Consider the following 13,397-nt stretch of genomic DNA (forward strand, 5'->3'; position numbering starts at 1 on the left):
CCCCATGGCCTTGTGACCTGGCTCACCTGTGCAAACTGATCGTTCGGCTCCACCTTGGGGTGGCATGCCTTGGACTGGGGAGAGAATTGCAAGGTCTGGGCTCTGGCAAGACTTGATGGGTTTGCCACCCTACATACACCTAGTCACCTGTAGTCATGAGTTGCCCCCTCATCTCTCCCTCTGATGACCCTGCTCTCACATCTGACCCTCCTCTGCTCCCTAGCAAAAGTCCAAAGGCCTTGGGTATTCTGGTCTCTCACACTGATCTACCCCTTCCAAAGGGTTTCCTTCTTCTTACATAGATGCTCCTCTTCCGCCCACCCAGGGGTTAGGGAGTGGGAGGGGAGTTAGCATTGGAGAAAACCTTTTTCCTACCCTGGGGAAAGGAAGGGCTAGCCTCAGCCTCTACTCCCCTAGCCACCCTGCCAGCAGCAGATAGCAGACTCCTCTAGTGCTCAACGTCATCACCCACTGTCTGGCCCTCACCTTCACCCATCACGTTAATCAATCTTCCAGAGTGCCTCACCCAAGGAAGAAACTTCAAGCATCACTTTCCTTACCTTCTGTTCTTTTGTTTGGTTTGGCTTTTGGAGAGGGTCTGTCCTCTGTGTAGCCCTGGCTGCCCTGGAACTCACTCTGTAGAGAAGGCTGGCCTTGCCTCTACCTCCCCCAGATGAAAGGCGCGTGCACCATCACAGCCTGGCTCAAGTGTCCTTCTTACTGTGCTCTTCTCTGCCTGAGCCCTGCCCTGGAAGTGTTCACCACATCTGAATGCCTTTTCTGCTAACTCCACGATGGCCCTGACACTCTGTGGTGGGCGTGGCACAGCTCCTCACTGGGCCTGACTATCTGGGTCTATGTTCTTTCAACCTCGACTCCTCATAAGAATGGTGACTCTGGGGTTGGGGATTTGGCTCAGTGGTAGAGCGCTTGCCTAGCAAGCACAAGGCCCTGGGTTCAGTCCCCAGCTCCAAAAAAAAAAAAAAAAAAAAAAAAAAAAAAAAAAAAAAAGAATGGTGACTCTGTCCCCGACACCATCTCCAACCGTCAGCCCTGAGTTCTCAGGGACCTTGCTAGGACCCTCAGCTCTCAAGCTTGCCCTGAGCCCAGGAAGCCCCATTTATGACTGCAAGTCAACCAGGCCAGCTCCCCATTGGCCCAGTGCCCAGTCCATCCAGACCTCCTGCTAGCCACCAGGGCCAACATTCTACCTACCTCCTTCTTGAGGGAGTCCACCTCCACGTGGCGGAGTTTGTTCTTGGTCTGCATGTAAATGTTATCCAAATGCAGCCCCACAGGGGGATTGGGAGCTGGGTAGCCTGGTGGAGGTGGGGGCAGCTGTGTGCCTGGGGGTGGTGGTGGAGGGAAGCTTGGTGGTGGCGGTGGTGGTAGAGATGAAGGCTTCCCTTGCTTGCTCCGAGGCTCTGGGTTCAGCATGTCCATGTAGCTCTGTAAGTCTGAGGATCTGGCACCTGGAACCCCTCAGGTGGCAAGGCAGAAGAACAGACAGAAGTTTGCTGAGCCTACCCAAGACCCAAGCTGTCTCAGCTGCAAACAGTTTATCCAGTGGCAGCCTATTAGCTTAGTGTGGCTTGCTGTGGCCTCCAAAGTAGGCAGGAGGGTGATGCTGTTGGGTTTCAAGGGGACACTTTAGGAAGTTTTGGGTTCCAGGGCCTTGTGGAGGAGGACCGCTTGGCAGGGGTCTGGCAGGACCGGGAGTCAGGATGGCTACACTCAGTCAGTTCTGCAGGCCACCTGGTGGTGGGAAGAAACACTGCAGGCGGTGGGACTGCTGTTCAGGGTGTGGTCAATGCGTACACATAGGGCTAGCGCTGTGTGAGGGCTTTTGTTATGTCTTTTTTTTTTTTTTTTCGGAGCTGGGGACCGAACCCAGGGCCTTGCGCTTGCTAGGCAAGCGCTCTACCACTGAGCTAAATCCCCAACCCCGTTATGTGTGTCTTTAACCCCGTGTTTACGTGTGTCTGTGTTGGACTGGGTGACTTTGGGTGTGGGTGTCCATGTTTGTCATGGGGAACCAGAGGGCTTCGGTCTGTGTGACCTAGGTGTATGTACGGGTATTACCTGCATAAGTATGCATGTGTGCTTGTGTTGATCAGTGAGTCATGTGTTGGGCCCGTGCGGGGTTTTGTGGCAGGGAGCATAACTCACATGTGTCCCCTCTCCATGTTAAGGGATTGACTGGGGGGCTGGAGAGATGGCTCAGTGGTTAAGAGCACTGACTGCTCTTCCAGAGGTCCTGAGTTCAATTCCCAGCAACCACATGGTGGTTCACAACCATCTGTAAAGAGATCCGATGCCCTCTTCTGGTGTGTGTGAAGACAGCTACAGTATATATATATATATATATATATATATATATATATATATATATATATATATAAGATTTTATCTATTTTATGCATGCGAGTACACTGTAGCTGTCTTCAGACACACCAGAGGAGGGCATCAGACCCCATTACAGATGGTTGTGAGCCACCATGTGGTTGCTGGGAATCGAACTCATGACCTCTGGAAGAGCAGTCGGGTGCTCTAACCACTGAGCCATCTCTCCAGCCCGATAAATCTTTTTTTAAAAAGGACATTAACTGGCACAGACAGACAGAATGGCCCCGTGCTTCGACTTGTGTCTCCACTCTTCCTCCTCTTCCTACCATCCACTCACCTCGAGTAGAGCGCTGACCCTTGCTGCTGGAATGGCTGGAGGAGCAGGAGTCATAGTTGGAGAGGGTGCTGGTGGGTGAGCCAAGGTCAAAGTTCGGCGGCTGGACCGACATGGTGGTGTTGGGTGAAGACATGCCTGAGTCCGGCTGCTTTGCCTCCAGGTCCATGGATGGATCCCGGGACAGGACTCGGTGTTCCAAGCTCTGAGGGAAAAGGAGGGAAGTTTTGGGCTCCAGGGGCCTGTGGGGATAACCTCCAGGACTCCTATCATGAGCCCTCACTGAGCAGCCTGCCTAGACACTTCCTGGTTTCGGGCACCATTTCTGCATGTTCTTAGAACAGGAGTCAAGAGCAGAAGCTCCCAGTTGCACCACATCAGGCCTCAGAGAAACTCCCACCTAGCTCTCCTCATGCTCAGGAAAGTGGACACATGGATCCTGATGTTCAGGACCCTTGGGAAGGAGGGTCTAGCCTGTATCCCAAAGGAATGCAGCCCTGCACCTGCTTCTCCCCTCTAATCAGAAGGCAGAAGGCCTTGGCTCCTATGCATCTGTGGGCAAAGGACCCCGGGGGCTGTACTGCAGGAAGAGGAAGAATATACTCGACTGACTTCCACTGCCTGGCTGCAACCTAACTTCCTTGACCTACCAGCTGCCTACCTAGAGCCAGTGCACCTCCTGATGGTGCTGGGAGGAAAGGCTGAGCCCTAGATGGGATGTGCTAGCCCAGGCTGTCACCTTCCTCCCACCGGCTGGGCCTCTGAGTGCAGGCCTGCCCCTCCCACTCGCTCAGAGCAGGTCAGGGCTAGGGGCCAACTTACATTACCCATGATGTCCCTGCTACCGGCAAGCCTGCTCCTCCTCCTCCTCTGTAGCCTCCTGCCCAAGGATACTCCTCCCTGCCCCTTGCCCCTCCCTGCCTGAGAAGTGTCACAGGCCCCCTGGGAGAGGGGAGCAGGCTGGCACCAGGTAACGGATCAGCAGCCCTGCTTATTGGCTCTGTAATTAGTGTTTGCCTTTTCTGGGCCAGCTACCTCGGTGACTTGGATCTGTCATTGCTGCTGCCGGGCCTGCCTGGGCAAGGGGGGCAAATTCTGCTGCCTACCCCGTTCACTTCAAGGAGTCCAGGCCCTGTTGCCTACCTTGTGAAGGAAAGTGGGACCCCAGAAGATGGCTTGGCATGGCAGGGAGAGACAACCTGCAGGTGCTTTTTTCTTGACGGGCACTAGGTGGCAGCATTGAGACCCAGCCTTAACATCCGTAGGCTACAGAGGCTGGGACGCGGGGCATACACAGGCTTTGCAGCCTGGAACAAAATCTTTAGTTTCCCGTCCTCTACTGTGCCATGGGATTATGAGCATTATGTATTGGTATTTTCTGCACCTGAGTTGTAAGTGCCCGTCCGTTAGTGGGAATAGCGGTATTTGCAAAGGTGTTGAAAACTGGTGAAAATTGGTGTGGCACCTAGCACATGCCTTAATTGTGAAGTGCCAATCAAACGGCAAAGATGGACTAGGTCACACCTGTGGCGCACAGGCCAGAGAGCCTACCAGCGTCAGAATTCAACAGTGGCTTATGGCTGAGTCAGCATCAGAAGCTGGAGCCCAGTAGGCTCTCAGGAGGTGTTGGAGGGTCGCGGGGGTGGGGGGAGCGGCACTGGGGCTACACACTTGCAGCCTGAGAACAAAGATACTCAGTACTGGGGTTGGGGATTTAGCTCAGTGGTAGAGCGCTTGCCTAGGAAGCGCAAGGCCCTGGGTTCGGTCCCCAGAAAAAAAAGGAACCAAAAAAAAAAAAAAAAAAAAAAAGATACTCAGTACTACTGGTCCAGATAGAGACCTCTCAGCATCCGCCCCCCTGTACTCCCCATGATGGGGCTGTACGCTCCTTTACTCTGGGAGGCCCTCTCTGGAAGTTCATTTCCTAGCCTTTCAGCCTGCTTGACCCCTAGGCCCTACTGTACTGTTCCGATCCCCAAACAGGATCACCCCCTCATGCTAGCAAACAGAGCAAGCCCATTGGCCTTCTCTCCTCCATCTTTTCTCATGGCTGGGCTAGACGCTGGAGATAGCATCTGATGGGGGCTGTGAGACCCATCCTTTCCCTCTTCCTCTGCTGCCCCAAAGTGGGCATTGAATTATCTAGGACAGGGCCCTGGACTTGGGGAGACCTACACCTGAGCCTGAGTCTTACTGGGTCATCTTGTGGCTTTGTAAAGTACATAATAAAAACAATTTACAACCATATATCCTTTTCTGGTTATGAGTTAACTACAAAGTGAGCAGATGTGTACTAGTCAAGACAGGTGGCTCCTGTCAGGGGCTACGGTACGTAGCTGTAATCCTAGCTATTTAGAAGGCTGCAGAGGAGAGGCACAAGTTTGAAGCCAGCCTGGGCAAATTAGCAGCGTCTTACTTATCTCAAAGTCAGTTTAAAAGGCAGATGGAGAGAGACCTGGAAGTGTAGCTTAATGGTGCATCACTTGCCTAGCACTCCCAAGGCCCTAGGTTCAACCCTCAGCACTGAAGCAGAGAGAGAGAGAGAGAGAGAGAGAGAGAGAGAGAGAGAGAGAGAGAGAGAATAGCTCATAGTCACTGGATTCTATCATTTACTGGGAGTGTGGAGAGTCACTTTAAGTTTACCTATCTGTGAAATGGAACCACGACCACACCCTACAAGAGTGGTTCTGTAAGATTTAAGTCAGATAATACATGTGGGTGGGTGAAAGGTCAACTTGGCAGGCTGTGTTTGGCCTCTGGCTGTCCTCAAGCCCCACGGCAATTTTGAATCTCAAATGGTGCCTCAGGCAAGTGGCTTCACATCCCTGCACTTCAGCTTTCTTCTTGGTAAAAGGGCATGACTCTTTCTTTTTTTCTTTTTTTTTTTTTTTCCGGAGCTGGGGACCGAACAGGGCATGACTCTTATTCTTGGGGTTAAATGGTGAGATGGGATAACTCCACACCAGCCCTTTCTGGGTCATACCAGGGTTTGCACCGTACGTAGGTAGCGGGAGCAGTGGGTGTGGCCATTGAAATCAGCCAGGTCCGCAGCCGTATACCCATCGTGGTCGCGGACGTCCAGCCCCGCACCATTCACCGCGAGGATCTGGCAGCACTGTAGGGGGGCGGAGCATGCAGAGCTGGGTCCCTCGGCCTCCCTCGGGCACTCCAGAGAAGCTGCAAGGACAGCGCGCGGCCGCCAGAGGGCGACTGCAAACCCAGTCCCAGGCCCCGCCCCGCCCACGCCCCTCGCCCACTTTCCAGCCCCGCCCCGCTCGGGCCGCCCAGACCTCCAGTTCCCCGTTCTCAGCAGCATCATGCAGCGGGGTCCCGCCCCACAGGTCCTGGGAGATCTCTGCGCCGTGCAGCAGGAGCCAGCTGAGCACTTTGGTGTGGCCGCGGCTGGCTGCAAAGTGCATGGCTGTGGCGCCGTCGTGGTCCTGCTCCGAAAAGCTCACGTCCGCAAAGCTCACCTGTAGTGGGGCGGGGAAAAGGGCGGGGCTTGCTCTGGGCTCCTCCTGGCCCCGCCTCGGCCCCATCAGGCCCCGCCCATTCCCGGCACTATCCCACCCGGTGGTCCACAGCTCACCAGCCACACCAGGACTGGGTTGTGGCCCATCTGCGCCGCGGCATGCAGGGGGGTCATGCCGTCTTGGGCGCGCAGGTGCGGATCTGCACTGCACTCCTGCACAAGGTACTTCGTCACTTCCAGGTGGCCCTCCTGGCACGCCAGGTACAGGGGCGTGGCACCGTTGTTGGTTTGGGCATTCACTCCCCTGCGAATAGGCAACACCCAGCGTGGGCTCTAGATGCCCACTGCACTCTCGTCAAAAGCCTCCTTCCACCCTAGACTGTCTCTGTGGAGTGCTGAAAGAGGGCAGGTGACAAGAGGATTTGTCACAGGTTGTCCTTGAGTTCTTTGGCACAACCGTACACTGCTGTTTCTAAGAGTGCCTCTCCACTCTCCTCCACCCCTCCTTATTTTTATTTTATTTTATTTTACTGTATTTTTCAGACGAGGTCTTTTTATGTAGCCCTGGCTGGTCTTCACAATGAAGACCAGGTTGGCCTCGAACTCACAAAGATCTGCTTGCCTCTGACTCTTTTTTTTTTTTTTCGGAGCTGGGGACCGAACTCAGGGCCTTGTGCTTGCTAGGCAAGCGCTCTACCACTGAGCTAAATCCCCAACCCCTTGCCTCTGACTCTTAAGTGTTGGTATTAAAAGCAGGCATCAAAGGGGTTGGGGATTTAGCTCAGCGGTAGAGCACTTGCCTAGCAAGCGCAAGGCCCTAGGTTCAATCCCCAGCTCCGAAAAAAAAGGAAAGAAAAGAAAAAAAAAAAAGCAGGCATCAACATGCCCAACTAAAATTTATTTTACATTATAGTTATATTTACTTACCTTTTTATTGATTTTATTTTTTTCCTCTTACTGAAAATAGACTCTTTTACTGTAAGTTATTTATTTGTGTGTGTGTGTGTGTGTGTGTGTGTGTGTGTGTGTGTGTGGTGTCATGGCACAAGGCAGTCAGAGGACAGCTTTGGGAAGTCAATTGGTTCTCTCCTTCAACCATGTTGTTCCTGGTGACGGAACTTCGGGCATCACCCTTAGCTGCAAACACAGCAAACACCTTTACCCTTGGCACTGTCTCACAAGCCTTAGACCCACCTTTTAGTTGGTCTCTATAAGGACATGATTACCTGGTTTCTTCTACCTTCTCAGCCACAGTAGCTATCACTGTGTGCCCCAACACTTGCTGTCTGAACTCCGCCTTCCTCAGGTGTCTCCCCATTTGGAATGGCCCACTCATTCCTTCTAAAGACTCAGAACACACCCCTCCTCCCTGAAACCTTGTCCTTTCTCTCTCACACCCTCTGGAGGCCCCTCCCACCTTGGGCCATTTCCTTTGGTAGCCTGGTATGTTCGGTTGGCTATAACTGTTACTGGCCTGCGCCTCCCCGAGGAAACTGATTTCCTAGAAGGCAGGGCTGGAGGTTTCCAACTAAAATACAGCATCCCCAATTAAATCTGAATGTCAGATGGACATCAAGTGGTATTCTAGTGTTTGCCCAGTACCTCACCCTGGGTTTCACACTGGATGATGCTTTAATGATGTGCATGTATCTGTGTGTGGGTTTGTGTATAGGAATACAGGTGCCCTGGGAAGCCAGAGGTATAAAATGGCTGTAGGGTGGGAATCCCAGGTGGTTTTGAAACTCAAACTTGGGTCCTCTGCAACAGTAGCAAGTGCTCTTAGCTACTGAGCTATCTCTCCAACACCCTGAGCAGCCTCAGATTTACTATATATTGGGCATTTATCTCAGAGTATGGTGCTAACAGGTATATCATTCATTTTAATTAATTAATTAATTAATTCTTAGTTTTTGTTTTTGTTTTTTGTTTTGTATTTTTGTTTTGTTTTTTAAAGCAGGGTTTCTCTTTGTAGCCCTGGCTGTCCTGGAACCTTCTCTATTTGTGGATGAGGCTGACCTCAGACCCAGAGACTCACCCACCTTTGCCTTCTGAGTGCTGGGATTAAAGGCATGTTCCACCATGCCTCTTTTTAATTTTTAATAACTTTTTAAAAAAGATTTATTTCATGTATGTGAGTACACTGTAGCTGTCATCAGACACACCAGAAGGTGGTGCCAGATTCCCACTACAGATGGTTGTGAGCCACCATGTGGTTGCTGGGAATTGAACTCAGGACCTCTGGAAGAGCAGCCAGTGCTCTTAACCACTGAACCATCTCTCCAGCCCTTTTTTTTTTTTTTTTTTTTTTGGTTCTTTTTTTTCGGAGCTGGGGACCGAACCCAGGGCCTTGCGCTTCCTAGGTAAGCGCTCTACCACTGAGCTAAATCCCCAGCCTCTCCAGCCCTTCTTAATGTTTTAAAAGATTTATTTATTCTACCTTATGTGTATGAATGCTTCGCCTGTGTGTACGTGTGTGCACCAAAGAGGTCAAAAGAGGGCGCTTGGGCTGGAGAGATGGCTCAGAGGTTAAGAGCATTGACTGCTCTTCCAGAGGTCCTGAGTTCAATTCCCAGTGACCACATGGTGGCTCACAACCATCTGTAATGGGATCTGACGCCCTCTTCTGGTGCGTCTGAAGACATCTACAGTGTAGTTATGTATAATAAATAAATAAATCTTAAAAAAAAAAAAAAAAGAGGGCGCTTTCTGAAACTGGAGTTACAGATTGTTGTGAACCTTTATCTGGATGCTGGGAATCAAACTTGGGTACTTCAATAGAGCAGCCAGTGATCTTAAACACTGAGCCACCTCTCCAGTTCGGATAAGTCCTGTTGTTATTCCCACTTCAGAGAATAGTAAATGGGATAGAAACACACAGGTATCTGTGGGATGCACGCCTGTGGAATGTGCCCCACCGTAGTAGGCACACAGATAGTGAAGTGGGGAGAGCAGGTGGGACCTGGGCTCCGTGGTCCTCATTATGGTCTAGCTTTGGATAATTACTAGTCCTTATCCTTGCTTTCCCAGCTCAGCCCTGGTACCCCACTTGGGTACCAGGAACCCAGCCCCACAGGTGAGATGCAATCCGAGAGTACTGAATCCGCCTTAGCTACTAGGCTGGTACCGGTTTGGACTTTCCAAGGTGCAGTTACCAAGAATGGACACTAGGTGGAGCCATAAGCTACTCCAGACCCATCACCTGCCCATTCAGGTCTGTATACTCAAGCTGGGGGATGGGGGGTGGGGTGGGGTGGGTGGGGGGTAGGGTGTCCATCCTGATACTCTGTGATTAGCCCTGACATCACAGGGCTCTCCAGCCTCTCTCTCCGTAGCTAAGAATCCAGAGCGTCAGACTCATCAAGCCCCTCCCTCATCCATCCAATGGCGTGCATGTCCCTCCTCCGCTACCTGGCTAATGCACCATCCCCTTTGTCACTGCAACATGATTTAGGTCCTTGCTCCTGCCGTGGCAAGCATGCCTTCTTCTCCTTACCCACCATCCTCCCAGCAGCCCCGCTTCTCAACCTACATCCCTGACCCCAAAGCCTCTCTCCTAGGTTGTATACCGCGCCCCTCCCCCCACCCCTTGGTTCCCATTTCTTGTCTCTCCTGACTCCTTGGTGTGGTCATCCTTCCCTGACCCTGACACAAGGCTGTCGCTTGGTAATATCACATTGAATCTGGCTCTTTAGATGTCTGGGGGCAAATAGGTACCACGGCATGTTATCCCCAGCACGTCACCCATGTCAAGAGCAAAGTGAAGTCTGGGGATGTAGTCGGCATTACAATGCCTTCCTACATATGAAATGTTCTGGGTTTCCAAACTCAGCAACACACTCGTGCACACTCACACGCGCGTGCACGCTCACACGCGCCTGCGCTCACACACGTGCACACCAAGCATCCTGGTACACTTCTATCATCCCAGCACTTGGGAGGCTATGACAGGACAATCACCGAGCATCCTGGTACACTTCTATCATCCCAGCACTTGGGAGGCTATGACAGGACAATCACCGAGAATTGGACCACATAGGAAAACTCCATATCTAAGAACTTAAACTAAAATGAAATGGAAAATAAAGATCAAAACCATCCAGGCCCTGCCTGGATGACACAGGGCAGGCAGGAGACCCAGCCATCAGCTGCACACCTGTTTTCCAGAACCCCGCTGGCTCATGGCTCCAGCTTACAATCCCAGCAGCATCTTCACCCCCACACACTGGTGTGTCAGGAACAGCCTGCTGAATTTTTCATGACCGACACTCAGCAGCCTGAATTATTCACCCCACCCCCGTAACCAAGGTACAGTGAGTTCTGGGGTTCTGGGGATTGGAGGACAAAGGGGGTGACCCTTAGGGCTTGCTGGGTTTTCAAGGTAGGAGAAGCAGTTTAAACAACAAAGAAAGCTGGACTCTCTATGAGCCTTGCCCTTCCAGCACCTTCTAGTTGGCAGGTAGCCACCATTTAGGAGTATCCAGCTACCTAAAAGGAACTAGGCATTGGAACCCACTTCCTCCCGACAGCTGCTGGCTGCCACTCCCAGCAGAGGCTTGGCACCCATCATCACCTGCCCTCAAGGCTTCTATTGAGGAGTGGGAGGCTCAGGGCGTGGGGCACCTCTGCTGATGGCCCTGAGAAAGGGTGCAGCAGTTCTCATCTTGCTTGGTATAGAGGTGAGAGAAATGCAGGCTCCCTCAGATTCACTGAAGAAAAATCACAAAGCTATGGATAGGCATAAAGAAAGAGCTCAGTATGGTCTACATAGCAAGTTCAGGGCCAGCAAAAGCTACATAGACAGACCCTCTCTTAATTTTCAAAAATGATTATTGACTGATAACCGCTACTTTTAATGCAAGAGTTACTTCATTACCAAGCCTAGCAATTACCAAGTTTCACACCCTTCCCCCATCCAATCCTTCTTATGGTCTTGAGGGTGGATTTTAACACTGTTCCCCTTTCTCTTTTTCTTTTTTCTTTTCTTTTTTTTTTTTTTTCCCCGGAGCTGGGGACTGAACCCAGGGCTTTGCGCTTGCTAGGCAAGCGCTCTACCACTGAGCTAAATCCCCAACCCCTTGTTCCCCTTTCTCAAATGAGGACACAAAGGCCAGGAGCGCTAAGATCATTTGATACAAAGTAGACAAAACTATGATGTGAGGCCCAGTTAGAGAGAGAGAGAGAGAGAGAGAGAGAGAGAGAGAGAGAGAGAGCGCAGCTGCAGCTATGCTGTGTCCACACCTTTCTTACCCGTCTGTCTGTTGGTCTGTCTGTCTCCCTCTGCACATAGGCCTCTACCCTCCTCTCAGGAACCCCTTTACTAGTGAACTCAGGTATGCATGGGCCGGGGAGCAGACAAGGGCCAAGGAGAACCAGGTTCAAGTGCCACCTCCCTCAAGCTGGGACACAGTGTCCCTTTCTGAATTCTCAGACCCATGGTTGGGATGATGCTCCTTCTTTGTCTGACAGGATGAGCCAGGGCCAGTGGGGCAGGCAGCAGGTTAGTCTACTTGTTCTGTGTGTGTGTGTGTGTGTGTGTGTGTGTGTGTGTGTGTGTGTGTGTGTTCGTGCCTGGCTCTCCTAGCCCCTAGACTCCACTCATCACTATTCCCCAGTCACCGTAAGACCCCAGGACAGGACCCTTTGCCCTCTCCAGGCTCAGTTTCCTCTTCGGGTAAGAGAGTGCCGCTCTCCAACATCTCATAAGCTTCTGTGGGTCAACCTTAAAGCAGCTTGTGAAGTGTCTTCTGGGGGAGGGGGTGCTGGGTCTCACATAGCCATTGTCTAGTTAAAACCTCTCCTGACTGGCTGAGCACTACTCACAGGAGGGTGAGCACCCTTCCCAGCACCTGCTCCTTGGCCACCCACAGGTTCATTTGTGCACAGAACAGCTTCTGAAACTCTAAATGTTCCCATCCCACCTCCAGGTCAGCCATGTTGGGAAAGGACAAGCTCTCGAGAGATGGTTTCACACACTCCAGGTTGAACATAGCCAAGGATAGCCCTTGAACTTTTAATCCTGTAGGCCTAGACTACCACTCTGTTTATATGGTTCTGGGGATGCAATACAGGGCTTTAACATTCAACCACTGAACCATGCTAAGACTCCCTATTTAAAGATTTATTATTTTTATTTTCTGTGTATGTGTGAGAGCCCAAATGTTTGTATGCACACCACATACATGCAGGTACCCACAAGGGCAGAAGAGGGCACCAGATACACTGGAATTTGAACTACGGGTGGTTGTGAGCCATCATGTGGAGGCTGGGAACCGAACTCAGGTCCTCTGCAAAAGCAGCCAGTGCTTTTTTTTTTTTTTTTGGAGCTGGGGACCGAACCCAGGGCCTTGCGCTTCCTAGGTAAGCGCTCTACCACTGAGCTAAATCCCCAGCCCCGCAGCCAGTGCTCTTAACCACTGAGCCATCTCTCCAGCTCCACTACTCCCTCTCCTTCTGGACCCTAAACTCTGGAGTTTGAAAATGCTACTCCAAAATTCCCTGCTGCTCTGAGCAATGACCTTAGAGCATAAGTGGTTTGTGGTTTTCCTCCTGGGCAATAAGATGTGATTTGAACAAAGAAGCTATTCTGTCAGAAGAGGGAGTGTTAGTCTATTTCTGAAGGCTTCTGAGAAATCTGTTCTAATTTATGCCAGCGTACAGCTAGGGCTACCACAAAAAAAAACAAGGAGTGATCAGTCAGGCTTTGGTCAAAGGGTAAAATTTCTTACTCTTCTGCTGCCAGGAACATCTGCCCTGAGGAGGTCAGGAAGAGTCTTTACATACAAATGTTTGTCAATCACAACTCCAATTTATGCTAAGAGCTTGGCCCAGAGAGGGGGAAAAAAAACCACAGACTTGTTTTAAGGAAGGTACTAGACCAGTTCACTGGTGTCCTGGTCCACCAGCAAGCCTGGCTCAACTTCATTGTCAGGTTAACTAGACTTAGAATCACCCGGGAGACACCTCTGGGCGAGATGTGAGGACGGTTACAGAGAGGTTTAGCTGAGATGGGAAGTGACCCTATGATCTGGGGTCCTGAGTTGTTGGAAATTGGAAGAAAGTGGGGAACCAGCTGAGCACCACATTCAACTCTCTGTTTCCTGACTGTGGACATGTCACCTCAGGTTCCTACTGACTTGCTTGCCTCCCCCCTCCCTCCTCAGTAATGGACTATATCTCCTCTTAAACTACAGGTCAAATCCTTCTGCTAGTTGCTTTTGTTAGTAGTTTGTCACAGCAACGGAAACA

The 13,397-nt window shown here is 51.3% G+C and overlaps 1 protein-coding gene across 6 annotated transcripts in view; it reads right to left on the minus strand.

Moving 5' to 3' along the window:
• Espn (espin) overlaps positions 1–13,397 on the minus strand; it is a 33,898-nt gene that overhangs the window by 12,383 nt on the left and 8,118 nt on the right. For 2 of the 6 annotated variants that reach the window (XM_039110682.2, XM_039110680.2), the window contains exons 3-8: positions 6,270–6,456; positions 5,971–6,153; positions 5,664–5,795; positions 2,684–2,885; positions 1,216–1,481; positions 27–74 (exon numbers count right to left, since the gene is read on the minus strand). In XM_039110682.2, the coding sequence (XP_038966610.1) occupies positions 27–74; positions 1,216–1,481; positions 2,684–2,885; positions 5,664–5,795; positions 5,971–6,153; positions 6,270–6,456 (1,018 nt within the window). The remainder of the gene's footprint in view (positions 1–26; positions 75–1,215; positions 1,482–2,683; positions 2,886–5,663; positions 5,796–5,970; positions 6,154–6,269; positions 6,457–13,397) is intronic. The other 4 variants (XM_008764380.3, XM_008764377.3, XM_039110681.2 and 1 more) reach the window with 3 other exon arrangements.

The sequence above is a fragment of the Rattus norvegicus genome, chromosome 5, assembly GCF_036323735.1.
Source record: "Rattus norvegicus strain BN/NHsdMcwi chromosome 5, GRCr8, whole genome shotgun sequence".
Lineage (NCBI taxonomy): Eukaryota > Metazoa > Chordata > Mammalia > Rodentia > Muridae > Rattus > Rattus norvegicus.